This window comes from Entelurus aequoreus, linkage group LG08 (assembly GCF_033978785.1).
Source record: "Entelurus aequoreus isolate RoL-2023_Sb linkage group LG08, RoL_Eaeq_v1.1, whole genome shotgun sequence".
In the NCBI taxonomy this organism is placed as follows: Eukaryota; Metazoa; Chordata; class Actinopteri; order Syngnathiformes; family Syngnathidae; genus Entelurus; species Entelurus aequoreus.
The window spans coordinates 45,014,502-45,041,986 of record NC_084738.1 but is presented as its reverse complement, the minus strand read 5'-3'; the positions used below and the strand labels follow the sequence as shown (position 1 = coordinate 45,041,986).

The following is a 27,485-nucleotide window of genomic DNA, read 5'->3' as shown; positions in this document are numbered from 1 at the left end:
ACTGCCAACAAGTCGCGGCGCTGTTTACGTTCAATAACAACCACATGATCAGGGAAGCTGTGCAACGAAAGGTCGGGCACCGATGTGTGTTGAAAGTCTTTGTGTGCATTTAGTGGCGGTGCATTGGCGCTACCTGAGGGCATTTACCTACACGCCGCTGCATGCGCTGCAAATGCAAGCATCACAGGACGCAGCATCATCCATCATGGAGCCAGACTGTCACGAGGACGGTGGGCAGCTGGTTCTAGCCGCACGCACGCACATACGCACACACACTAATAACGTGCACACACATATTATCCGACAAGACAAATCACCTCTTGGTCATACATGAGCGTAAACCGCAAGGAGGCAGCAACATTGAGGGTTAACCTTAAATCAGCCCCAGGGGGTCTACGTGCAGCACAATATATGCAAATACACACGTTTCCATGATGGAGGGTGGGGCATGTAGCGGTTGCAACATTCCTGCTGACTGGACCAGGTCCTAATATGCACTCGCGGCCCACAATATTAGGTACACGTAGGAACCATATTTGGTAACCAAATCCTTAAAAGGGAAATTAACAATATTTGGTAAACTATTCCCTAAACAGGAAAGGAATCATATTTGATAATTCAACCTTTAACCAGGAAAGGAAGCATATTTGGTACCCTAAATGTACAAGTGATTAAAATAAACAGGCTGTGTCCAATAAGTGTGCCCTGATTTCAAAGATAATCATTGTACATCATTGTACATTTCATATTTCACAATACGGTCGCATCCAGCGGAGTTGCGTCTGGATTACCCAGCGTGCCTTATGGGCACCAGTGTGTGTGTAACCACTGTTAAAGGCCTACTGAAATGATTTTTTTTTTATTTAAACGGGGATAGCAGATCCATTCTATGTGTCATACTTGATCATTTCGCGATATTGCCATATTTTTGCTGAAAGGATTTAGTAGAGAACATCAACGATAAAGTTCGCAACTTTTGGTCGCTGATAAAAAAAAGCCTTGCCTGTACCGGAAGTAGCATGACGTCGCAGGTTGAAGGGCTCCTCACATTTCCCCATTGTTTACACCAGCAGCGAGAGAGATTCGGACCGAGAAAGCGACGATTACCCCATTAATTTGAGCAAGGATGAAAGATTTGTGGATGAGGAACGTGAGAGTGAAGGATTAGAGTGCAGTGCAGGACGTATCTTTTTTCGCTCTGACCGTAACTTAGGTACAAGGGTTCTTTGGATTCCACACTTTCTCCTTTTTCTATTGTGGATCACAGATTTGTATTTTAAACCACCTCGGATACTATATCCTCTTGAAAATGAGAGTCGAGAACGCGAAATGGACATTCACAGTGACTTTTATCTCCACGACAATACATCGGCGAAGCACTTTAGCTACGGAGCTAACGTGATAGCATCGTGCTCAAATGCAGATAGAAACAAAATAAATAAACCCCTGACTGGAAGGATAGACAGAAAATCAACAATACTATTAAACCATGGACATGTAACTACACGGTTAATGCTTTCCAGCCTGTCGAAGCTTAACAATGCTGTTGCTAACGACGCCATTGAAGCTAACTTAGCAACGGGACCTCACGGAGCTATGCTAAAAACATTAGCTATCCACCTACCCCAGCCAGCCCTCATTTGCTCATCAACACCCGTGCTCACCTGCGTTCCAGCGATCAACGGATCGTTGAAGGACTTCACCCGATCATAAATGCGGTCGGCGGCCCGGAAACGGAGGAAGTCAAGGTGAGGTCGCCGGCTAGCGCGTCTGCTATCCATCTCAAAGTCCTCCTGGTTGTGTTGCTGTAGTCCGCCGCTAATACACAGATCCCACTTACAGCTTTCTTCTTTGCAGTCTTCATTGTTCATTAAACAAATTGCAAAAGATTCACCAACACAGATGTCCAGAATACTGTGGAATTATGTGGTGAAAACAGAGCTTTTTGTATTGCATCCAATGGGGTCCGAATACTTCCGTTCACTATGTGACGTCACGCGCAAACGTCATCATACCGAGGCGTTTTCAACCGGAAGTTTCGCGTGAAATTTAAAATTGCACTTTATAAGTTAACCCGGCCGTATTGGCATGTGTTGCAATGTTAAGATTTCATCATTGATATATAAACTATCAGACTGTGTGGTCGGTAGTAGTGGGTTTCAGTAGGCCTTTAACTATACTTTTTACCTTCTTTTACTTCTACTAGTTTACCTATGTTTACATACTTTTTTTTGGTACTTTTTACCAGATTTTTACCCTATTTTACCTATGTTTACCTACTTTTTTGCATTTTCAACCTTATTTTACTTGTTCTCTACCTTCCTTTACCTATGTTTACTCTTTTTTACCATCCTTGACACACCATTTAGCTTGTAAATCCAAGAGCACCTTCTGATTCCCGAGCGCGGCCAAGGCTGCTGCTCACTGCTCCCCTCACCTCCCAGGGGGTCTTCATCGTATGGGCAGCTGTTTTCCGGCACCCGGACCTGAGGCCGAGGGTCTATGCCTTTTACCACCCCAGGCCCGGGGGGCCCTCCCGTTCATATGTCAGGACACACAGAAGTGAGCCAGGTCACCGAGCAGTCATCCAGGTCCGCCAGGCCACGCAAACCATTAGGAGCACGATAAATCGGGCAACGCAGGATCACGTGGTCGGCAGTCTGCTCCTCCGCGCCACACTCACACGTCGCGTTAGGTGCTAAGCCCCACTGGAACATGTTTGAGCGAAAGCGACCGACACCAGTTCGGAGGCGGTTAAGCCTCACCCAGGCCACTCGTGGTAGTGAGAGGCCTGGTATTGAGCCGGTGTCAGGTATGAAGTCACGGAGTCTGGAGGAGATGGTATGCTCCAGGTCCGTGCTCCATTTGTGATTCGCCCAGTGAGCCGCCCTGATGTTGTTGTCACTGCATTGCTGCAGGAGCTTCAGGGCGGCTGGTACCAGTGGGTCTCTGGAGGGGAGGCGGGGCGTTGGCTCTGAGGAGAGTGTGAGCCTTTCATGGAGCAGGTGGTTCTCATCCATGTTTGCCCGGCCCGCCAGAGTTGCTACAGCACCTTGGCGACGAAGCTCAGCGGGTTGGATGCCTGCTAAGATGGGCAGTAGCTCCACAGGGGTGGGGCGCAGGCATCCAGTGATAACACGCAAGGCTTCGTTGATCGGGACATCAAGTTGTTTAGAGTGAGCACTGCGCGCCCAGACAGGTGCGCAGTACTCAGCAGTTGAGTAGACCAGGGCAAGTGCTGCTGTTCGCAGAGTTCTTGCCCCGGCACCCCAACCGGACCCGACCAACCGTCTCAGCAGTGAGACGCGGGTGTTGAGTTTCTTGCGTGTTGCCAAGAGGTGTTTACGGAAAGTGAGCGACCTGTCCAGGGTGACCCCAAGGTATTTAGGGTCAGGACGAGGGTCTTCAGGTGTAGGACGAGGCCGGCATAGGGTAAGGGAAGCCCCATCCGGCTTCCGCACCTCGAACCTGATCTCACGATCCGCTTCCCAATTGTTCCCCTTGTTCCATCCCAGGGGGTGGAACAAGGGGATGGGTCAAGTACAGAGGGTAATTTCACCACACCCAGTGTGTGCGTGACTATCAGTGGTACTTTAACTTTAACTTAAGCAAGCGGATGCCATCTACTTGTAATTACAAGCCGCTAATACAGCCCTGTTATAATTCCTTTGTGATGGTATTAAATCTGAAAAAATTTTGCCAAATCTTTTTGTGGCTGTCATAATGTATGTGTGGCAGGCCACCATGACTCAATCAATGTATGGGAAACGCTGGCTTAGTGAGCGTTTACTGCCTCAAATAAAGCTAATGCACCAAATCCTTGGCAGAAAAAAAGTGTAATTTAATTAGGGATGGTGATATGAAAATATCGTATTATTGTTATCATTATTATTGCCATATCGTTGAATGTGCTCAAAAAGTTTTATTTTAAAACATTTTATAAAATAAACAGACGCACAATTTACTTAATTGGAAGAAGAAACATTAAATATTTGGATTCTTAAGAGCCACATTTGAGAGTTTATCTTTTTCCGTTTAAATTTCTAAATGTTTTAGAGTTTTTTTAATGACAAAGGAAAAACATGCGCAAATTATCTTCCTGTCCATTAACATTTAAGCTATCTAATGAGCTAGCGCTAGCTGGTTTAGGAGTGTTTATCGAAGTGCGGTTATCAATTAGTTTTTCAATTATTTTCATTAAATTGCAATTTAACTAACTGTCGGGAGTTTATCATTAATACTGTTGTTCATCATTACATCCCTATTGTCAATGTTTACTCATGTTACCAAATATGGTTCCTGGTGTGCTCCAGGAACTGTTTAGAAGCCAGCAACAATTGGTAACGTCACTCGTGCGTCTCATAGGCTCAGAGGGCGGGGTCACTCTGCCTAATTGGTCACCCAATTAGATTGAAAAAGCCTTCAGGCGCCTGGCAGATTGTATGTCAAATCTATAAAAGTAATCATGTGTCCAAATGGGCTTTATCCATAAGGTAACCATATTGATTCATGCGTCGCCTCGGACACTTTGACGGATGAGCGCCCGGCACCATTTAGCATCCTGTGTGGCTGCAGGTTTTATTTGAAAATATACAAAATAAAATGGAGTTGTGAATGCCTTTCTCAGAGGCATTACAATTTAAGGCGCGCCAATTACTGCGATCTTGCGGGAATATCGAGCTTCTCGTTAGGCTCCTGAGGTGTTTTCCGCCACCGTCATGTGCGCTTCGTGGATGCCATCCATCACGGAGACTTCCCGGACCGAGGTTGTCACCGCCTATTGATTTTATCTCAATAACGCTCTCAATAAACGAGTACTTATGTGCAACATTAGCTTCATTTTTCCTGCTTTTTGAGGACCAGTCGATACACTGTTGACAACGATGCAAATCAATAGGCAAATGGGTCTTAATTTGCCTTTTAAAAAAACTTTCTGCGTTGCATCGAAAAATGTGTCAAAACTAGTTTGTAAATGAAACATGCTAGCGATTTCTTTGAGGCAAAACGTTCCTTAGAGACTCAACACTGTTCAGCCTCGGGAGTTTTTATATATTTCCTGAGCCATCTTTGTGTTCTCCCATCCAGCTCCACTCCCCCCTGTCTTTGGCACCAAGGCTCCACAACAAAGTTCCGTCAGACAACGAGGTAAGCTACAAGTCCCTTATTCCCAATACTTACACTCCTGAGATGGCAGCACATTGGCTCAAGGCAAGCACCTAAAAGGAAGAGTAGAAGATCAGATAGTACTCTCTGAGGGGGGGATGGGGAAGAGAGGGGGAGGTACAAGTTGTAACCTAAATAAACTTTGACTAGTGGTTTTAATCAGGCTGACTGGGAGCACCCCGTTTGATGTGTCTGCAGCTTTAATGCTAATGAGCTGTGTTTGGACTACAGAGCCGAAGGTTTTAGGACAGGGTTTCTGCAGCGATCAGCAAATTAAATCTAATGCCTTTTTAATGCAACCTAAAACAATTTAGTGCCGTATGGCCTACTGAAGATAGTTATTATATACAGTGGCACCTCGATTTATGAACCCCTCTATACGCAAACTTTTCTGTTTATGAACTGATCGGCCCAAGTATGCTCTGTGCATACTTGGGCCGATCAGTTCAAGTTAAATCAAATTAATGGCATTCACAACTATGATAGACGAAGATTGACAAAGAAGGCTCTGTGCCACAACAAGGTCTAATTGTGAAGACACCTTTCTTTTCCGGAAAATATGCCAGAGCAGACTTATTGCACAACGAGGAAAAGAAATGACAGGTACTGCTCCTTGAACTCAAGAGAGCACACACAGAAGAGGTTTGGCGGTGGTGGGAATCGTTCTTTGTCTGTCTGCTCCTTTATTCAGCTCCTTGTTAATGTATGGTTGTTAAAGTTAAGGATTTATGATCCTTTGCGAGGGCACCATAATGGCTTCTGTGTGCGCGTGTGTTGGCAGCACAGTTCTGCTTATTTTTCATTCATTTTCATTGTCCTTTATCTAACTAGGTTTTTAAATACAATATAAATTTCATTGTGTGTTTCATATACAGTATTGTATAGCACTTTATATTGTTTAAATTGTACAAACCTTCACTAAAATATGGACTTTTGTCAAGGCTGCAACCCATTATTCATGTTTCTTATGGGGTAACTCTGCTTAACTATATGAACATTTCCTTTTACAAACTGTGTTCAAGAACCAATCAAGTTCATAAATCAAGCTAACAATTGTCTTTATAGACAATGGTAAGCTTTTGACTATGCTAAATTTGAATAGTTGAAAGTAAACATTGTCAAGGCTCGGACTATGGCGTGGTTTGTTCTCCCGTGGTGCAAATGATGTGGACCAGACATTGCGTGAAGGTGAATACATTTTTAATTCTAACTCAAAAAAGTACAAACAAAAGGCGCTCACAGTGGAGGTACAAAACGTGGCTATGAAAACAAAAGACTTGCACAAAGGCAAAAAACTATGAACAAGAAACAAAAACTTACTTGGCATGGAACTGTGAACATGGCATGAAGAAGAGTGATCATAAAGTGTGCAGAGCATAAATGTGATGTCGCCAGCCTGACCAACAGAAAATGAAAAGCTTAAATAACACAGACATGATTAACAACAGGTGCGTGACTCAAAACGTGAAACAGGTGCGTGACATGACAGGTGACAACTAATGGGTTGCTATGGAAACAAAACAAGGGAGTGAACAACCAGGAACTAAGAAAGTGTCCAAAAAATAAACAGCACACGGCCAAACAAAAACATGATCAACACAGACATGACAAACATTTGACAATGATAATCTTGAATAGTTGAGAGTTTACATTAACTGTGGCCAAATTTACTACTAATGTAATCAAAATAGATTATGATAATGCAAGTAACCTTTTTAAACACAATAAACATGTTTTTCATTACTGTAGTATTTTTACCATTGTACCGTATTTTCCGCACTATAAGGCGCACCGGATTATAAGGCGCACCTTCAATGAATGGCCTATTTTAAAGGCCTACTGAAATGATTTTTTTTTATTTAAACGGGAATAGCAGATCCATTCTATGTGTCATACTTGATCATTTTGCGATATTGCCATATTTTTGCTGAAAGGATTTAGTAGAGAAAATCGACGATAAAGTTCGCAACTTTTGCTCGCTGATAAAAAAAAGCCTTGCCTGTACCGGAAGTAGCGTGACGTCACAGGAGCTAGTATTCCTCACAATTCCCTATTGTTTACAATGGAGCGAGAGAGATTCGGACCGAGAAAGTGACGATTACCCCATTAATTTGAGCGAGGATGAAAGATTCGTAGATGAGGAACGTTACAGTGAAGGACTAGAGTGCAGTGCAGGACGTATCTTTTTTCGCTCTGACCGTAACTTAGGTACAAGCTGGCTCATTGGATTCCACACTCTCCTTTTTCTATTGTGGATCACGGATTTGTATTTTAAACCACCTCGGATACTATATCCTCTTGAAAATGAGAGTCGAGAACGCGAAATGGACATTCAGTGCCTTTTATCTCCACGACAATACATCGGCGAAATGCTTTAGCTACGAGCTAACGTGATAGCATCGTGCTTTAACTGCATATAGAAACAAAAAAAATAAACCCCTGACTGGAAGGATAGATAGAAAATCAACAATACTATTAAACCGTGGACATGTAAATACACGGTTAATGCTTTCCAGGCTGGCGAAGGTTAACAATGCTGTGCTAACGACGCCATTGAAGCTAACTTAGCAACTTAGCAACCGGACCGCACAGAGCTATGCTAAAAACATTAGCTCTCCACCTACGCCAGCCAGCCCTCATCTGCTCATCAACACCCGTGCTCACCTGCGTTCCAGCGATCGGCAGAAGGACGAAGGACTTCACCCGATGCGGTTGGCGGCCCGGAGACGTAGGAAGTCAAGGTGAGGTCGCCGGCTAGCGCGTCTGCTCTCCAACAAAGTCCTCCTGGTTGTGTTGCTGTAGTCCGCTGCTAATACACCGATCCCACCTACAACTGTCTTCTTTGCAGCCTTCATTGTTCATTAAACAAATTGCAAAAGATGTCCAGAATACTGTGGAATTATGAAATGAAAACAGAGCTTTTTGTATAGGATTCTACGGGGTACCATAACTTCCGTTACTCTGACTTCGTCACGCGCATACGTCATCATACCGCGACGTTTCAGCCGGATATTTCCCGGGAAATTTTAAATGTCACTTTATAAGTTAACCCGGCCGTATTGGCATGTGTTGCAATGTTAAGATTTCATCATTGATATATAAACTATCAGACTGCGTGGTCGGTAGTAGTGGGTTTCAGTAGGACTTTAAAACTTTGTTCATATATAAGGTGCACCGCATTATAAGGCGCATAGAATAGACGCTACAGTAGAGGCTGGGGTTACGTTATGCATCCATTAGATGGAGCTGCGCTAAAGGGAATGTCAACAAAACAAATAGTGATTGTACTGACACTTCTACTTTCTGCTCTCTGTTCAACAACTCACTGTTCGAGTTTGTCCTCCAACTGTAGCCATCTCACTTTGTTCCCTCGGAAACTCTGTTTAGTCTTCTTTACTTGGCGCAGGTCATCATGTTGCTTCCTCCACTTCCGCACCGTTGATTCGTTAATGTTAAATTCTCTCGCTGCTGCTCTATTTCCGTGTTCTACTGCGTGACTGATCGCCCTGAGGTTAAACTCTGCGTCGTGAGCGTGTCTCTTAATAGGAGCCATTTTTGGGTCTTTACATAAAGTTTAGGTCTCGCAACTACGGGACTTAATTTTCCCCCGTAGAAGAAGTTCTTCTTCCGTAGCAGCCGCCGACTTCATTGATGGGCTCATGTTACTTATTCAGTTTGAAGATGAAATAATCCCACACAGGGACATTTGGCTTTGTAATCATGTTTTCTCCTCCTGACTTTTGTTATTTAGCAGTACTTCTCACTTGCGAAGCCATGTTGGTGTATTCTGTGCGGTCCTGCCTGCTCATACTGAAACAAAGATTGCGGATGACTGAGGAGAGGCTTCACTCCGCTCTTTTAATTCTACTGCCAAATAAAAGGTGCTCAGGTGTAAGGCTGCAGCTAACGATTATTTTTCTATCGATTAATCTATAAATTATTTTTTCGATTAATCGGTTAATCTATAGATTATTTTTCCTTTTACCGATTTTCTTTTTTATTTAAAATGAAGATGAAAAAATAAATGTAGGTCAGTTTTTCAAAAGGCATGGCTTTTATTTACAAAAAAAAAACGTCAGTCAACATTGACAACAACATGACAAAATATTCTGTAACAATGTAAACATTTAAAACTTTTAACAAAATTAAAAGTAGCTTGTTTGCTTTTTAATGTGCAAATATAAAAGTAACCATCCAGTGCAAATCTTAATATTCTGCAATAAGCATTTCAAAAGTAAAAGTATTGCTTATTTTTCTTTAAAATGTGCAAAAATAAAGATAAACATCCAATACAAAAATGTGCAAAACGAAATATTCTGTAACAACAGTGTAAACATTTCAACAAAAGTGAAAGTATTGCTTATTTGCTAAAATGTGCAAAAATAAAGATAAACATCCAGCACAAAAAAGTGCCAATCTAAATATTCTGGAACACTGTAAACATTAAGTATTGCTTTTAAAATGTGCAAAATAAACATCCAGTCCAACACAGTACACAATAACCAATTCTACTCATTCCAGTGAGTGACTAACAGTTGTAATGAAGAAAGGTTAGCATGTCTACATGCTCTGGGGTGAGGCTGACTCTTTTCTTGTTTACAATATTCCCAGCAGCTGAAAATAGGCGCTCAGAAGGGGTCGATGTGGCTGGAACTGAGAGGTAATTAGCCATCACCTCAAGCCAGGACTGCGAGCGAGCTGAGCTGCAGTTTAAGTTTCTAGAAGGTCAACGGGCTCATAGTGATGTTACTAGTAGTTGACTGGGAGGTGTTTATTATCATTTGGGGAGAGTCCGCTGCCTGATGCTCACCTGCTAAACACTTATCTGCTCGACGCTGAAGCGCTGACTACATGCGCTCTGAATACGCACTGATGATTGGCTGTTAACGCTTTCTGTGTACCAATCAGATGGTTGTGTGGGTGGGACAATGCTGGGTGCTGTGTAGAACACAGAGGCAGAAGGAGCAAAGCAGCTTGTTAAGACTTTAGCTTAGAAACTCGTTCGGTACACCCCTGTACCGAACCGAAAGCCCCGTACCGAAACGGTTCAATACAAAACACGTACCGTTACACCCCTAGCAGATACAAATAACACATTCATGTTTTTGTGTAATGATGACAACGTATACTCACGCGGACGATTGACTAGTTGATGGTTGATGGTTTTCTTTTCAAATGTTCGTTCATAGCCGTTGTGCTGCTATGATAGGCCATTTCCGCTCGACACAGTGTGCATACAACAACATTATCAGGCCGTTTATTGAAATACTCCCACACGTTTGACAACTTTTGGCGTGCTTTTTCCCCCTCGCTCGCATCGTCTGCTTTGCGCTCTGCCATGACAGTAGTGTGACGTAAATATGCGACGCGTCGACGCACAAAAGCGGCGTCAACGTATTTACGTAACCGATGACGTTGACTAGGTCGACGTGTCATTTCAGCCTTACTCAGGTGCTGAGAGCGATGCACAGAGTGAAACCTCTTGTATCCAGTTTGAAAGCCACACACCAAGTAATTTATCAAATTTACTGGCCAAGTAATCAAGTTCATTTTCATTTATCGTTCCATGAGCTGTTTTATTGACTACTGGCCCAGGCCTACAATTGTATGAACATTTTTTAATGCCTGTGGACATTGCATCTAATGCTTTTTAATGCCATTTAAGACCCTAATTTTTGCAAAATCCATTTAATGCTTTTTAATGACCTGCGAATACCCTGTAGGACCCTCTCTCTTTTCATGATGTATTATTTCGCTCCTGATACATCTGATACATTACACGTGGCATCCCGTCCCATTGCCTCTAGGTCATGTTGTAATTTTCCATGACAACAAAGAAAGCGTGCCTGATAAAAAGCGCTCAAAGGTAAGGTTCCACTTTTCAGAAATATGCAAGTTCCATGCTAATTTACATTGTAAATGCCATATACTGTACATACTACTGATTAGCCATTTTCCATAATTGTTAAAGAAAACTACAACTAAGATGCACGTTACTATCAAACAGATGATGTGTAATAAGTATAATACTTACGGGTATTAACACTTTGTAGGAATCAACAAAAGACTAGACTTAATGGCAAAGACTATTTCCTGCCTCGGACAAACTGAAATTAATGCATACTTGCAATAAATTGTAAGAAAACAAGATCTAACAACTGAACAGCACAGTTATTATCTGTTAAATGTACTATATTATCATGGAGGAAAACATTTACATTTATTACCATATCAACACTTACAAAAGTGCCAAAATCTGGTACTGTTGAGTGCTGGTATTGATTCCCAGGTACCTGGTATCGGTTCAAATATAAAAGGTACCCATCCCTTCAGACACTCTGCCAAATTATGTAAAACTCCATATTTTCCCTCATTTTTACTTCCTGGTAATGTCCCAATACTTTTGCCCAAAGCCACACTAAATGTGTGACAAAGTTGGTTATTATACAGTTTTATCGGGAAAGTATTCTTTTTCCACATTTTGTTATGTTACAGCCCTATTCTATAATAGAATAAATTAATGTTTGCCCTCCAAAATTCTACAGAAAATAACTCATAATGACATTGGGAAAAGGCTCTTTAAATTCCATCCATCCATCCATTTTCTACCGCTTTTCCCTTTCAGGGTCGCGGCGCTCTTTAAATTGCAAATGTATTAAAAATAAAAAAATCACATTTACATAAGTATTCACAGCCTTTGCTTAATACTTTGTTGATGCACCTTTGGCAGCAATTACAGCCTCAAGACTTTGAATACGATGCCACAATCTTGGCACACCTATCTTTGGGCATTTTCGCCCATTGCAGGAACCTGATGGATATTGAGAGGTGCTGCAAAGAGGAACTGCCCAAAGATAGGTGTGCCAAGATTGTGGCATCGTATTCAAAGTCTTGAGGCTGTAATTGCTGCCAAAGGTGCATCGACAAAGTATTTAGCAAAGACTGTGAATACTTATATACATGCGATTTTTTTGTTTGTTTTTTACTTTCCAATACATAAAAAATTTCAACATTGAAAAAAAAAAAACTTTTCACATTGTTATTATATGGTATTATGTGTACAGTAATGTTGTCCCGATACCAATATTTTGGTACCGGTACCGAAATGTACACTACCGTTCAAAAGTTTGGGGTCACCCAAACAATTTTGTGGAATAGTCTTCATTTCTAAGAACAAGAATAAACTGTCGAGTTTCAGATGAAAGTTCTCTTTCTCTGGCCATTTTGAGCGTTTAATTGACCCCACAAATGTGATGCTCCAGAAACTCAATCTGCTCAAAGGAAGGTCAGTTTTGTAGCTTCTGTAACGAGCTAAACTGTTTTCAGATATGTGAACATGATTGCACAAGGGTTTTCTAATAATCAATTAGCCTTCTGAGCCAATGAGCAAACACATTGTACCATTAGAACACTGGAGTGATAGTTGCTGGAAATGGGCCTCTATACACCTATGTAGATATTGCACCAAAAACCAGACATTTGCAGCTAGAATAGTCATTTACCACATTAGCAATGTATAGAGTGTATTTCTTTAAAGTTAAGACTAGTTTAAAGTTATCTTCATTGAAAAGTACAGTGCTTTTCCTTCAAAAATAAGGACATTTCAATGTGACCCCAAACTTTTCAACGGTAGTGTATTTCAATACTTTTTGGTACTTTTCGATACAATTTTTTGTGGTCCCCATTATTTAGAAAAGTATTATTGGTTTTATTTTAACAAAACATCTTACGGTACATTAAATATATGTTTCTTATTGCAAGTTTGTCCTTAAATGAAATAGTAAACATACTAAACAACTTGTCTTTTAGTAATAAGTAAACAAACAGAGGCTCCTAATTTAGTCTATTCTATTATTTTGTCAGCAATTATTAAGGACAAGTGGTAGAAAGTTAATTATTAATCTACTTGTTCATTTACTGTTAATATCTGCTTACTTTGTATTTTAAAAGCCTACTGAAATGAGATTTTCTTATTTAAACGGGGATAGCAGATCCATTCTATGTGTCATACTTGATCATTTCGCGATATTGCCATATTTTTGCTGAAAGGATTTAGTAGAGAACATCGACGATAAAGTTCCCAACTTTTGGTCGCTGATAAAAAAGCCTTGCCTGTACCGGAAGTAGCGTGACGTCACAAGTTGTGGAGCGCCTCACATCTGCACATTGTTTAAAATCATGGCCACAAGCAGCGAGAGCGATTCAGACCGAGAAAGCGACGATTTGCCCATTAATTTGAGCGAGGATGAAAGATTCGTGGATGAGGAAAGTGAGAGTGAAGGACTAGAGGGCAGTGGAAGCGATTCAGATAGGGAAGATGCTGTGAGAGGCGGGTGGGACCTGATATTCAGCTGGGAATGACTAAAACAGTAAATAAACACAAGACATATATATACTCTATTAGCCACAACACAACCAGGCTTATATTTAATATGCCACAAATTAATCCCACATTACAAACACCTCCCCCCTCCCGTCCATATAACCCGCCAATACAAATCAAACACCTGCACAACACACTCAATCCCACAGCCCAAAGTACCGTTCACCTCTGCAAAGTTCATACAGCACATATATTTCCCCAAAGTTACGTACGTGACATGAACATAGCGGCACGCACGTACGGGCAAGCAATCAAATGTTTGGAAGCCGCAGCTGCGTACTCACTGTAGCGCGTATCCAACTCAAAGTCCTCCTGGTAAGAGTCTATGTTGTCCCAGTTCTCCACAGGCCAATGGTAAAGCTTGACTGTCATCGTTCGGGAATGTAAATAATGAAACACCGGCTACGACGTAGCCGCTACGTGTTTGTGTTGCTGCAGCCGGCCGCTAATACACAGCTTCCCACCTACAGCTTTCTTCTTTGCTGTCTCCATTGTTCATTAAACAAATTGCAAAAGATTCACCAACACAGATGTCCAGAATACTGTGGAATTTGGTGATGAAAACAGACGACTTAATAGCTGGCCACAATGGTGTCCCAAAATGTCCGCAACAATCCGTGACGTCACGCGCAAACGTCATCATACCGAGACGTTTTCAGCAGGATATTTCGCGGGAAATTTAAAATTGCACTTTACTAATCTAACCCGGTCGTATTGGCATGTGTTGCAATGTTAAGATTTCATCATTGATATATAAACTATCAGACTGCGTGGTCGGTAGTAGTGGGTTTCAGTAGGCCTTTAAAGGCCTACTAAAATGATTTTTTTTTATTTAAACGGGAATAGCAGATCCATTCTATGTGTCATACTTGATCATTTCGCGATATTGCCATATTTTTGCTGAAAGGATTTAGTAGAGAAAATCGACGATAAAGTTTGCAACTTTTGCTCGCTGATTAAAAAAAAGCCTTGCCTGTACCGGAAGTAGCGTGACGTCACAGGAGCTAGTATTCCTCACAATTCCCCGTTGTTTACAATGGAGCGAGAGAGATTCGGACCGAGAAAGTGATGATTACCCCATTAATTTGAGCGAGGATGAAAGATTCGTAGATGAGGAACGTTACAGTGAACGACTTGAGAGGCAGTGATGGACGTATCTTTTTTCGCTCTGACCGTAACTTAGGTACAAGCTGGCTCATTGGATTCCACACTCTCCTTTTTCTATTGTGGATCACGGATTTGTATTTTAAACCACCTCGGATACTATATCCTCTTGAAAATGAGAGTCGAGAACGCGAAATGGACATTCAGTGCCTTTTATCTCCACGACAATACATCGGCGAAATGCTTTAGCTACGAGCTAACGTGATAGCATCGTGCTTTAACTGCATATAGAAACAAAAAAAATAAACCCCTGACTGAAGGATGGATAGAAAATCAACAATACTATTAAACCGTGGACATGTAAATACACGGTTAATGCTTTCCAGGCTGGCAAAGGTTAACAATGCTGTGCTAACGACGCCATTGAAGCTAACTTAGCAACTTAGCAACCAGACCTCACAGAACTATGTACTCTCTCCTTTTTCTATTGTGAATAACGGATTTGTATTTTAAACCACCTCGGATACTATATCCTCTTGAAAATGAGAGTCGAGCACGCGAAATGGACATTTGAAGTGACTTATCTCCAAGACAATACATCGGAGACACACTTAGCTACTGAGCTAGCGCGATAGCATCGTTCTCAAATGAAGATAGAAACAAAATAAATAAACCCCTGACTGGAAGGATAGATAGAAAATCAACAATACTATTAAACCGTGGACATGTAAATACACGGTTAATGCTTGCCAGGCTGGCGAAGGTTAACAATGCTGTGCTAACAACGCCATTGAAGCTAACTTAGCAACCAGACCTCACAGAACTATGTACTCTCTCCTTTTTCTATTGTGAATCACGGATTTGTATTTTAAACCACCTTGAATACTATATCCTCTTGAAAATGAGAGTCGAGCACGCGAAATGGACATTTAAAGTGACTTTTATCTCCAAGACAATACATCGGTGACACACTTAGCTACTGAGCTAGCGCGATAGCATCGTTCTCAAATGAAGATAGAAACCCATCAACAGCCGTGCTCACCTGCATTCCAGCGATCAACGGCACGACGAAGGACTTCATCCGTGGGTTTGGCGGCAAGCATCGGCTAGGCGTAGTAAGTAGTCCTTGTTGTGTTGCTGTAAGTATTGTAATGCCCCGCACTGGAGAAGGAGTCACACAGACGAGGAAGCGCTGCTCAATCGCTTTATTAAAAAGCGGTAACTGGTTGTAGTTCAAAAAGTAACGCACACACATACACGAGCTACTGTTAGCCAAAACTCACGCTCACACACACTCAAGTTCTCCGCCAACTCACTCGCGCATGCGCGTTCCCCAAAAATATCACAGATATTACAGTATTGTACTTAGCCGCTAAGACACCGATCGATCCCACCTACAACGTTCTTCTTTGCAGTCTCCATTGTTCATTGAACAAATTGCAAAAGATTCACCAACACAGATGTCCAGAATAATGTGGAATTTTGTCGAAGAAAACAAGAGGCTTTTCTATCGGGTCCGATGGGGTCCAACCACTTCCGTTGCTTTTGTGACGTCACGTGCATAAATCATATCCAAAGGAGTTTTTCAACCGGAAGTGTGGCGGGAATTTTAAAATTGCACTTTATAAGTTAACCCGGCCGTATTGGCATGTGTTGCAATGTTAAGATTTCATCATTGATATATAAACTATCAGACTGCGTGGTTGGTAGTAGTGGGTTTCAGTAGGCCTTTAACATGTTCTGTCTAAAATGTAATAATCAGTTATTCTTCTGTTGTTTGATACTTTACATTAGTTTTGGATGATAACACAAATTTGGGTATCTATCCGATACCAAGTAGTTACAGGATCATACAATGGTCATATTCCAAGTCCTCATGTGTCCAGGGACATATTTCCTGAGTTTATAAACATAATATACATTTAAAAAAAACGAAAGAGGATTTTGTTGTTATGATCCACTGCCCGGATCATAGTCTGTTTACGTTTTCAAGTCACTTGTGTTTTCAGCACCTCTTGAGTTTGTTTGTTTCAGTTGCCATGACGGCAGATTGCACTCAGCTGCCTCTGGTTAGTGTTCGAGACGCTCACCTGTTGTCCGGGCACTAATCGGAGGGCTATTTAGTCTTTGCCCTGGCCTCACTCGGTCTGGCTTCCTAGTTTGTTTTATGCAACAGATGACGACTTTTGTTCCCCACTCTGTACCTGCTAGCTTCCACGCTAGGCTCTTGTTACTTGCTAGCTCCCACGCTAGCCCATTTAGTTTTTGCCTTTAGTGCTATGAGCACGTTTTTCTTTGTTCCCGTCTGATTTATGTCTTAAATAAATCATTTCCGACCTGCACGCCAGTGGCGTGCAGTCACTAGAGGCAGGGGAGGCGGGGCCTCACCTGCCATCATGGAAAGAAAAAAAAAAGTAAAAAGAAAAAAAAATTAATTAAATTGTTATATGTATCCAGTGATTATACTAAAGTTATTTTCCATTTAACTTCACCAGTTTTAGATTATTTTTATTTTTATTTTCACATTTGCCGTTCAAATACTGAGAAGAGACCGTGCGGTGATCAGCAGCCAGTTGAGGCACTTGTGCCTCACCATGGATTGCGGACTCGGCTAACTGCTGGCCTGCTGTGCAGTGAGACTGTATTGCTATATGAATTATATTATACATTTCCATAGTTTAGTTAGCTGAGGTATATAATGTACAGTGTATTTTGTCAACAACTGTATGTGTGTAACGTATTTTTAGTGCTGAGCATTCATAAATCTGCTGCGAAGACGCACTGTGAGCGGCTCGTCTCATAACCCCGCCTCCTGGTGCCAAGCACCTCCGCCGCAGAATGCACCGCCCGACGGGAGCGCCACACCAACCAAAGCCCACACCCAAACCCTCCACATGCAAGACCGAATCCACCCAAAAAAAGTCACTTAACAAGAAGCCAAAAAGTGCAAAAACAACAATGCTCGCGCTGCAGGAGCCGCGAACGACCGCAGGGACACAACATTAGGTACACCTGCACTGCAGGTTCATATGTTTGTAAATCTGACTGTGATGATGCAGTCGTGCCTCACCAGACATTAACCTCACCGCACGCCACTGCTGCACGCTGTGTCCAAAGCCCGTCTGCATTCTTGGGAGAACAAACCCCGCATCACGATGCGACCCGGTCGTCACATTTTTTATGCTAAAAATGATCGATGTAATCATGGTAGTATCGACTAGATACGCTCCTGTACTTGGTATCATTAGAGTGGATGTCAGGTGTAGATCCACCCATGGCGTTTGTTTACATTCAGGAACGATCTGTACTTTTTGGAGGCGGCTTAGTACCTAATATGATTCATTAGTATCACAGGTATACCGTACAACCCTAGTGTACAGTACAATTTTGAGGACAAAAATGATTTTATTTGTAACATAACAATGTGGGAAAAGTAAAGCGCTGTGAATTTTCCCCAGATGCACTGAATGTGAGGTTTTGTTTGTTTTGACATTTGAATGGCGGGACGTTGCTTCTTGTTCATTAAGCGTGTTTCTTTTCAGTCTCCAGACTACTCGAACAACAAAAACGGCGCCAGTGTGAACCCGGAGGACAAGGAGCACGACTACAGCAGCATCGCCGAGCTCAAAGGCCTCATTCCCACCGGCTCCTCCGGCGACCTCTACGCCACCGTGCACGAAGTCTACGCCCAGCCGGGGGAGGAGCCCTGCGCGGTGGACGGTGCGGACCCCGGCTACGAGAGCATCCGCATCCAAAAGACTGGCAGCTTGGACGAGGAGCACAGGGAGGGGGAGGGCGCCAAGGCCGAGCCCGACTACGAGAGCGTGGGGGAGTTGGGCCTGAGCCGGGAAACGTCTCGCCTTTGAGTGCCCGTCATCGCCATCATCATGTGGTCCTCTTAGAGACTCTAGAAGACGTGCATGTCCTCCTTACAGCTTGTGTTGTCTTCATCTATCAAGCAGGGGGAATGAGGTTGGTACCAACAGTAGCAAATACCTCTCCTGCTGCCCACATATCGCTGAAGACTCCATGCTAATTGAAGTATGCGCTCACACCCTCGTCAGAACATGTGACCAACTTTTGCTGATTCACGTCAGCTGCGTCTGTTTGGGGAAAAAAAGGAAGTACAGGACAGCTCAGAAGTCTGAACACACTTTCTCATTGAACAACACAGCAAAGTGTCTCCATACTTGTGAGCTGGCTCCCAGTTTGTCTTCCTCACGGACCTAGATGAGGACGGCGGCTTGAAGCAGGCTTCACTACACATCTTAAAACAAAGCCTGAAGCTCTGCTAGCTGAAGGCTGAGTGAAAAAGGCGAGGAACTGTCGGGAATTAGGATAAAAAGCTTCACACCGCAAAACGGTTCATTCATAGGGAGAGAAACTTGTGGCTTTCTACGCTACTAAAATTTTGCAAGAACTTTTTTTTTTATTTGTAACTAAAAACAATATTTGCAAACACAAATTATGGATTTCAAACCACAGAAACATATGCAACCACAAAAAGTTTAGCAAAAGAAATGTGTTGACAAAATAATGGATTTGCAACTCCAAATATATTCATATAACAAATAATGGAATTGAAACCAACAAAAAAGATTTGCGCGCCAAAAAAAGTTGGCAAAAAAAAAATACATTTGCAACCAAAAAAGATTTGAAAACAACAAACATTTTGAACCAAAGATGTGCAAAAAAAAAAAAAAAAAAAGCCAACTAAAATAATCGGTTTCAAATAGAAAATAAATAAATGTTTTCATACAAAAAATACATTTATATGATTTGTATCATCACTATTCCTTTTTTTTTAAAATTCCAAATCTTGTTTTGGTTGCACACCTGTGTGGGGCTTCCTCTGGACTATATATTAGAAGCCTTTTTATTGGTTAGTTTTGCTATCCCTTAGTATTTGTTTTTTTTGCTGCAATTGTGTTGAAGTAGGATGTAGTCGTCAGTCACGCCCAAATATGGTCACACCATTATTGCCAATTCAGTATTTTCAGTTGCAAGTCCATTTTTGTTTGCTTGCATAAAAAAACAACACATGTCTCTCCCTGGCTTATAAATCAGTTGTGTAAAGGTACACATCCCAACATGGACTAAACTGGGGGATGCCTGGAGGGATACAATGTGGTGGTCTTCTCGTTCACAAGAGCACCCTTAGCCCACATACTGTAAGTCCAATCTACTTTCTCTTTTGCCAAATTCTTTTGTTATTTCTTAAGATAAGCAAAATGGTCTAAACCATCTTTTTAGACAAAAATAAGCACTTTTAAACCTCAATTTTTACATATTTCATCTTGCTGGGATTTCCATGTTTTGTGCAGTGCGTGTCCATCTTGTGTCAAAAAATATATATATTTATTTCAAGCTGTCCAATGAAAAAACACGTGTTGCCACTTTTTGTGCGTTTCGGTGGAAAACTCGCACGGTTTTGGAGACGTGGGCTTTTTTCCCTTATACAGTATCTGTGTGCCAATGTAAAAAAAAAAAAAAAAAAATCCCGCTTAGGTTTTTGGAGATTTGTGTCAGAGAAAAGCAAGAAGAGAAATGTAATGGTACCTTGACTTTTGAAGGTAGTGTCAAACATATTCAAACATAAACACTTTTGTGTATAGCTGTTTTCAATATTATTATTATTATCAAGGCAGACTATTTTGCTGTACTTTATTGTTGGTACATTGTGTTGTCTTTACTCCTTGATAGCTATGAAGCACAAGGTTTTAAAACAGTGGTACAGTATTCTCTCTTTAACCCGCACTAGTGCACAATTTTAATATCTAGAAGCTTTTCTTACAACGCAGCACACGCATAAGCACTATTTCAACCTGTCTGTGAACGCTTTCATGTACAGTGTTGCTCCAATTTGTATTAGTAGAACAACACCGATGGCCTTATTCGAAAAAGAAAACATTGGTACAGTGTGTCGGTACGTTCTTTTTTTTTTTTTTTGGTGGTACTTTTATTTAAAAGACAAAAAAAATGTCTTGCGTGTTCTTTTGTGTAAATGTAAAGCAGAAAAAAATATTAGTTTTTTTTCAGCTTGTGTGAGTTAAAATGAATAAAAAACATTCAGCCTGAATTGACTGCTGTATGTTTTTTGTGCAGTACAGTGGCGTCATAGGGAATATTGGAAATCACGATCTGTTTCAGGGTCAAACTGTTGCCATTTTGCATTGTTTTAAGCATCATACAAGTGTAAGAATCCAACCTAATGAGGACACGCTAACTTGCTTGTATTTAATTTGTTTAACATTGCTTTTAACATTACATTTCAAGGTAAGTCGTCGAATCTAAATTTAAAAAAAAAAATTAATACAAAAAGGATCACAAAAATAAGGAAAACTAGATGAGGCAATTCCTAAAGAAATTGCTTGTGAATGCTCCAATGCTGAAGTTGAAGTGAAATGCTGACAGAATGTAGTTTGAATGTTGGAATGGTTTGAATGTTGAAGAGCTGACGCTGATCTGAAATTCTAATGGAGCGTAGGATGAATGGTTTGAATGTGGAAATCATTTAAACACTGAAATAGTTTGAATGTTGGAATGGTTTGAATGTTGAGTTTGAATTTCCAGGAAAACTGGAATTTGGTTTGGAACTTGGGAAATTGTTAGTTTGAATGTCCAGGATGAGTGGAATGTGTTGATGTTGGAATGGTTTGAATAGGTTGAAAAATGTGGGAATTGTGCAACTTGGAAACATGTCCCATTCATTTCAATGGGAACTTCCTGGAAATTTGGGAATTTTGGGAAAAGTTTGATTTAAAAAAAAAAAATTATGAGCTGAACTGGTTAATGTTGGAATTGTTTAAATCGGTCAAGAAATGTTGAATTAGTAACAGTTTTTAATTGAGAAATTCCTGGAATTTCGGGAAAACCGTGAATTTTTCTAGTTCCTTAACCAACTTGGTTTTTGTCCTGAATATGAGTGTTTTGACGGTGAAATGGTTGAAATGGGCTGAAAAATGTGAAAGGAGTAGTCAAACTTAAGAAGGGTGGAAACAGGTTACCACATACTTGCCAACCTTGAGACCTCCAATATCGGGAGGTGGGGGGGTGTGGTTGGGGTGGGGGCGTGGTTAAGAGGAGAGTATATTTACAGCTAGAATTCACCAACTCAAGTATTTCATATATATATATATATATATATATACTTGACTTTCAGTGAATTTTAGCTATATATATATATATATATATATATATTTTATTATATATATAAATAAAAGAAATACTTGAATTTTAGTGTTCATTTATTTACACCTATACACACACACACACAACACTCATCTACTCATTGTTGTACTTGAAAGTACAATGCTTTGTTAAGGGTTGAATTGTCCATCCTCTTTCTATTCTCTGTCACTATTTTTCTAACCATGCTGAACACCCTCTGTGATGATGCATTGCTGTGTGGCACGCACAAAAGTGCTTTCATCAAATGCACGAGTGTGGAATCTTCCATCTCTCCCTAGCATGGCCCAAAACCGGTCAATCCTTGCTTCCTGGGGAAGATCTTCCCTGGCAAGCAATTGGTACTCCAGTACTTGTACCCGGAGGCTGGTCAGGTCCAATCGCAGCTGCGGCAGACTTTTTTTGGGGGGGGCGTGGCCTCCAGCTCCGGCTGAATACCGGGAGTTTGTCGGGAGAAAATCTCAGTCGGGAGGTTGTCGGGAGAGGCGCTGAATATCGGGATTCTCCCGCTAAAAACGGGAGGGTTGGCAAGTATGGGTTACCAAAAGACAGGAATTTTTGGAAATTTGTCCAATGTGTAAAAATGGTAGTTTGAATGTCCAGGATGAGTTGAATGTGTTAAAGGTAGAATGGTTTGAATCGGTTGAAGAATGCGGGAATTGTGGAAGTTTGAAAAATGGCCAATTCATTTTAAATGAGGAAAAAATAAATTAATAGGAATTATGGGAAATCCGGGAATTTCTTTTAGAATTGTTGAAGTAGAGCACACAGTTCCTGAACAGGCTGAATATTTTGAAGTTGGAACAGTTTGAATCAGAGGAAAAATGTGGGAATTGTAGAACTTTGAAGAATGTCCCATTGATTTCCGGAAAAGAGGGAATTTTTTTTTAAATGGTAAAAAACTTGAATGGTCTGAATGAGTTGAAATGGTTGGTGTTCAAATCGGTCGAGAAATGTTGAAGTACTAACATGTTGAATTGAGAAATGGTAATACGGAATTTCAGGAAAACTGGAAATTGTTCCACTTCAAAAAACAACTTTGTTTTTTTTGTCCTGATTAAGAGGAAAGTTTTGACGGTGGAACGGTTGAAATGCCTTGGAAAATGTGGAAGGAGTAGTCGCCAGAAAAAAGGGTGGAAATAGGGCTTTGGAAAAGCAGGAACTCTGGAAAATCCTGGAATTTTTTTTACTTGGAAAAATGATAGTTTAAATTTCCAGAATGGTGGAATGTGTTGAAGGTGGAATGGTTTGAATCGGTTGAAAAATGTGGAAATGGAAGTTTGAAAAATGGCCAATTCATTTTGAATTGGAAAATGTCCTGGAAAAACCTGGGATTAAATGAGTTAACGAGTAGGTGTCTCTAAACCACGGGTGTCCAATATACACACACATGTATATATGCACACTTTACAATGACCGTCATTGTTTATAAATGCCCTATAGTCGTAGATTCTTGCTTATACATTTCAAAAGTATTTTCCTTAAATGTTTTTTTGAATTTGTTGAAATGAGTACAATCTCTTTACTGCATTCCCAATTTATTCCAGAGTTGTACACCCTGCTCAGAGACACAAAAACTTTTCCGATTGCTCTTCACTCTTCTGATCTTAAAGTTTGATATTCCACACAAGTTATATTCTCCATCTCTTTTTGGAAATAGTTTTTGGATGTTAACATGGTTATTTCTAGCCTTGTACACAATGTGTAGTGTTAAGAATTCCACAATATTTTTTCATTTTAACAACCTGGATTCTGCAGGAAATAAGTTTGTGTGATCTCTGTAACCTGCTCTGTGTTTTATTGGTATGGTTTCTTCTGCAAAATTACAAGTGGTTGGATTGTAATTATTCCTCCACACTTCTGTACAATAGGTCAAGTATAGCCAAACTTTTGAGCAATAGTGTATGTAAAGACTTTTTATCTAAACATTTCTTTGCCTGATTTTTTATTATTGCTATACTTCTTGAGACTTTTCCGCACACAAGATTAATAAAAGATTTCCAGTATTTTTTTTTCATCTATTATGACTCCTAAAAATTTGATTTCACCTATTATTTCAATAGGTTTGCCATACGCCTTAATTTCAACTTTCTCCTTGTTTCTCATATTTCCAAACACATTTGTCTTCCTTACGTTTAAAGATCATTTGTTTGCATCGAACCACAGTTTCATATTTTCTCCAGTTCTATGTTGATTGTCTGGACTCATGTCTGGAGATTACTGCTTGGACAAAACACATTTGTATCATCAACAAATAATACAATTCTAAAAATATCTAACACTGGAGTTAAATCGTGTATGAAGAACAGGGGTGTCGAACTCATTTTAGCTCAGAGGCCGCATGGAGTAAAATATGTGCACACGCAATTAAAATCATGGCATTAAAATTTAAAAATAAAGACAACTTCAGATTGTTTTCTTTGTCTTACTTTGGCCAAAAATAGAACAAACACATTCTGAAAATATTACAATAAAACAATTGTTTTTAAATGGCAGCGGTAAAATTCAGATCCATAAAGGAAAGAAGAAAGTGAATGAATGTTTATAACTGATACATTTACATATGCATTAAAAAAAATTTTTATTTTGTATTATTTTTTTCATGAATTAAGTAACGTTTATGACAACCTTTTTCCAAAACACAATGTAGAATGTGAGGAATAACAGGATAATGCATACATTTATCATTTGTTTTCAAAACGGTTACAAAAAAAGTGGGACCTCAAAAATGTACTGTTGGACCCCATTTTTATGACTTGATGGGATCCCTGGGACCCCATTTTGAAAATTCCTAGCGCCAACACTGATGGAGTATTGGTGCGTGCAAAACAGCAGCAGGCGGCTGTGGCCTAAGGGCCCGTTTTAATACGAATCAAATATCATCCCGGGGGCCACAGATAATTAATCATTTTGGGCCAAACACTGCCCCTTGCGGGACACCACAAGAAACATCCAAATCTCCTATTTTTACGTATTGTTTTCTATTTGACAAATAACTCTTTACCCAGTCCAACACCCTTACCCTAATACCATAGTTTTCATGTTTAGCAACTAGAATATCTTGGTTAATGGTATCAAACGCTTTCAGAAGATCCAGAAATACTCCAATGGTGGGTATTTTTTCATCCAAGGAATGTGTGGTTTCTTCTATTGAATAACAATGCAGTTGACCTATTGGATCTGAATCCATACTGGCATTTACTCAGTATTTCATTTTTGTCACGAAACGTATCAAGCCGGATATAAATATGAAAAGTTTTTCTAAAATGTTGGAAAATTGAGGAAGCCATGAAATGGGTCGATCATTTGTGAATGGGTGTTTGTCTCCAGATTTGTACAATGGTATCACTTTCGCTATTTTCATTTGATGAAATGATCAAATACATATAGTATGTATTGGCTTTGCAACACCCTCAATAACATTCTTCGATTTTTTTCATCTGATTTTTTGTTCTTACATTGAAGAACCGCCCTTATTACCTCACTCTCATCGATAGGATCAAGAAACATAGAACTCAAGTTTCTTTCCCTACCAATAGTTGGGTCACTCTTCACATCCAGATTCTTTTTTAGCTCATTCAGACCCAATGTTTACAAACAACTTGTTAAAACAGTTTGCCACACCCAACATATCACGTTTCTCTTTATCATTGACAGTTAAATACTTGGGATAGCATACATTTCTATTTGTTTGGATGGTGACATATAAGTAAATGCTGTGCTATTATTACAAAGTACTTTCACAGGTCATTGACCTGATTAACTCACATTATCCACAAGATGGCAGCAAAATTGAAGAATTCCGAGACCAAGTGGTATTTAAGATTACCGTATTTTTTGGACTACAAGGCGTACTTAAAATCCTTTCATTGTCTCAAAACTCGACAGTGCGACTTATAACCCGGTGCACCTAATGTACGGAATAATGTTGGTTGTATTATTGCCATACTTCTTGAGAAGTAGACCTCAAAGCTATTTTATTTGGTACATGGTGTAATGATAAGTGTGACCAGTAGATGGCAGTCACACATAAGAGATACGTGTAGACTGCAATATGACTCAAGTAAACAACACCAAATTCTTATATGTTCCATTGAAAATATAGAACATTACACACGGCGCTCAAAAATCTATCGAAATGTTTTAGTACGACTTTGCTATGAAGCTGCACCGCTTGATGGATTGTACTGTGCTTCAACATAGGAGTATTATTATGGTGTGTGTGTATAAGGTAAGACTTATTATCTGGCGTTTGTTTCGCAATATTATGCAAAAGCAACTTTTCTTACCTTCTGGTACCTGCTGATCTGTATTTGGGATCTGCATAAGTCCTGAAAAATTGTGCGCGTCCGCCTTTGTAGTCGGTGCCGACACCGTGGTCGATTAGCTTCTTCTTTTTCCTCTATCTTCTTGTTATAGGACATTCATCCTCCGCTGTTGCCATTTCTAATATAAAGTAGTGTAAAGTTCTTACTTATATCTGTCAGTAAACTCGCCATGAAAGCGCTAAAACATACCGGTGTGGAGAGTTTACATTATTCACACAAGGAACTTTAGTTATTAGCGTTCCGGTCGGACGGTTTTTCACGGGACACATTTCCGGTGTGGTTGTTTCCGGATGAGGAGATGCTGCTCTGTTATTGATTTAGGTAAAGTCTGAATGTCATTAAAACAGTTAGCTCCATCTTTTGACACTTCTTCCACTCCCGTCCTTGCACGCTACACCGCTACAACAAAGATGACAGAGAAAAGACGCTGCCGAAGGTGAGCCACGTAAATAAGACCGCCCACAAAACGGTGCATCCTGAAGCGACTGTCAGAAAGCGACCTGAAGATGATCTGTAAAACATCATCTATGCAACATTTTGACCAAATAACCACCATTACATGTTATGTAGACCACAAGGAAGTGTTTTACATTCAGAATAAAAAATGATATGACCCCTTTAATGCGCCCTATAATCCGGTGCGCCTTTTGTATTAAAATAGACCTGACTAGACCTGTTCATCGGCAGTGCGCCCTATGGTCCGTAAAATACGGTTCTTTGAAAGCACTCCACGGTGTGATGCTTTGTTGAACTCATGACATCTCGCGAGGTCAATTGAAGACCCTGTTACGGTACAGGGGGTGAAGAAGGAGACGGCACAGATGCAGGGACGTCGTTTTAGCTCTATTTATTATGAAGTGTGTAACTAATCCAAATATGTGTGGTGTGCGACTATGTGTAGTGATTAACTGAGTATTACCTGGAGTCCAAGATAGGGCAAGGCAGGCTCGAAGGTCCAGAGATAGGCAGGAGGTCGGGGGCAATAGCGAGGCGTCAAAAGTCTGTGTCCAGGCGGTAGGTCCAGAACCAAAAAGGGGCATCGAGGGAACCAGTCGGGAATACGGGGAGACAAGACACACAGCTCGTAATCGGGGGACGAAGGAATGCTGCTGGAACGACACGGGAACACGAGACAAATGAACACGGAGGAGGAGAAAACAGAGAGAGAGGGAGCATAGAGCTAGATATGTCGGCTTACTGTATGGGAAAAGGTCGCTACGTTCTGGCCCGGAACGCAGGTTTGCTCTGGCTTAAGAAGCCCGGCGTCTCATCAGCTTCAGGTGTGCACATTGCTGATTAATTGCAGCTGTGCACCGGCA

General features: G+C 40.8%; 1 protein-coding gene across 4 annotated transcripts in view; it reads left to right on the top strand.

The window, feature by feature from the left end:
• The window catches only part of pag1 (phosphoprotein membrane anchor with glycosphingolipid microdomains 1), a 109,975-nt gene that overhangs the window by 81,738 nt on the left and 752 nt on the right, over window positions 1-27,485 (top strand). For 3 of the 4 annotated variants that reach the window (XM_062056590.1, XM_062056591.1, XM_062056592.1), the window contains 2 exons: window positions 5,086-5,145; window positions 18,193-20,729. In XM_062056590.1, coding sequence (XP_061912574.1) covers window positions 5,086-5,145; window positions 18,193-18,516 — 384 coding nt within the window. In that variant the 3' untranslated portion in view covers window positions 18,517-20,729. Of the gene's footprint in view, window positions 1-5,085; window positions 5,146-18,192; window positions 20,730-27,485 lie in introns of those variants that run through there. The other variant, XR_009827066.1, reaches the window with a different exon arrangement.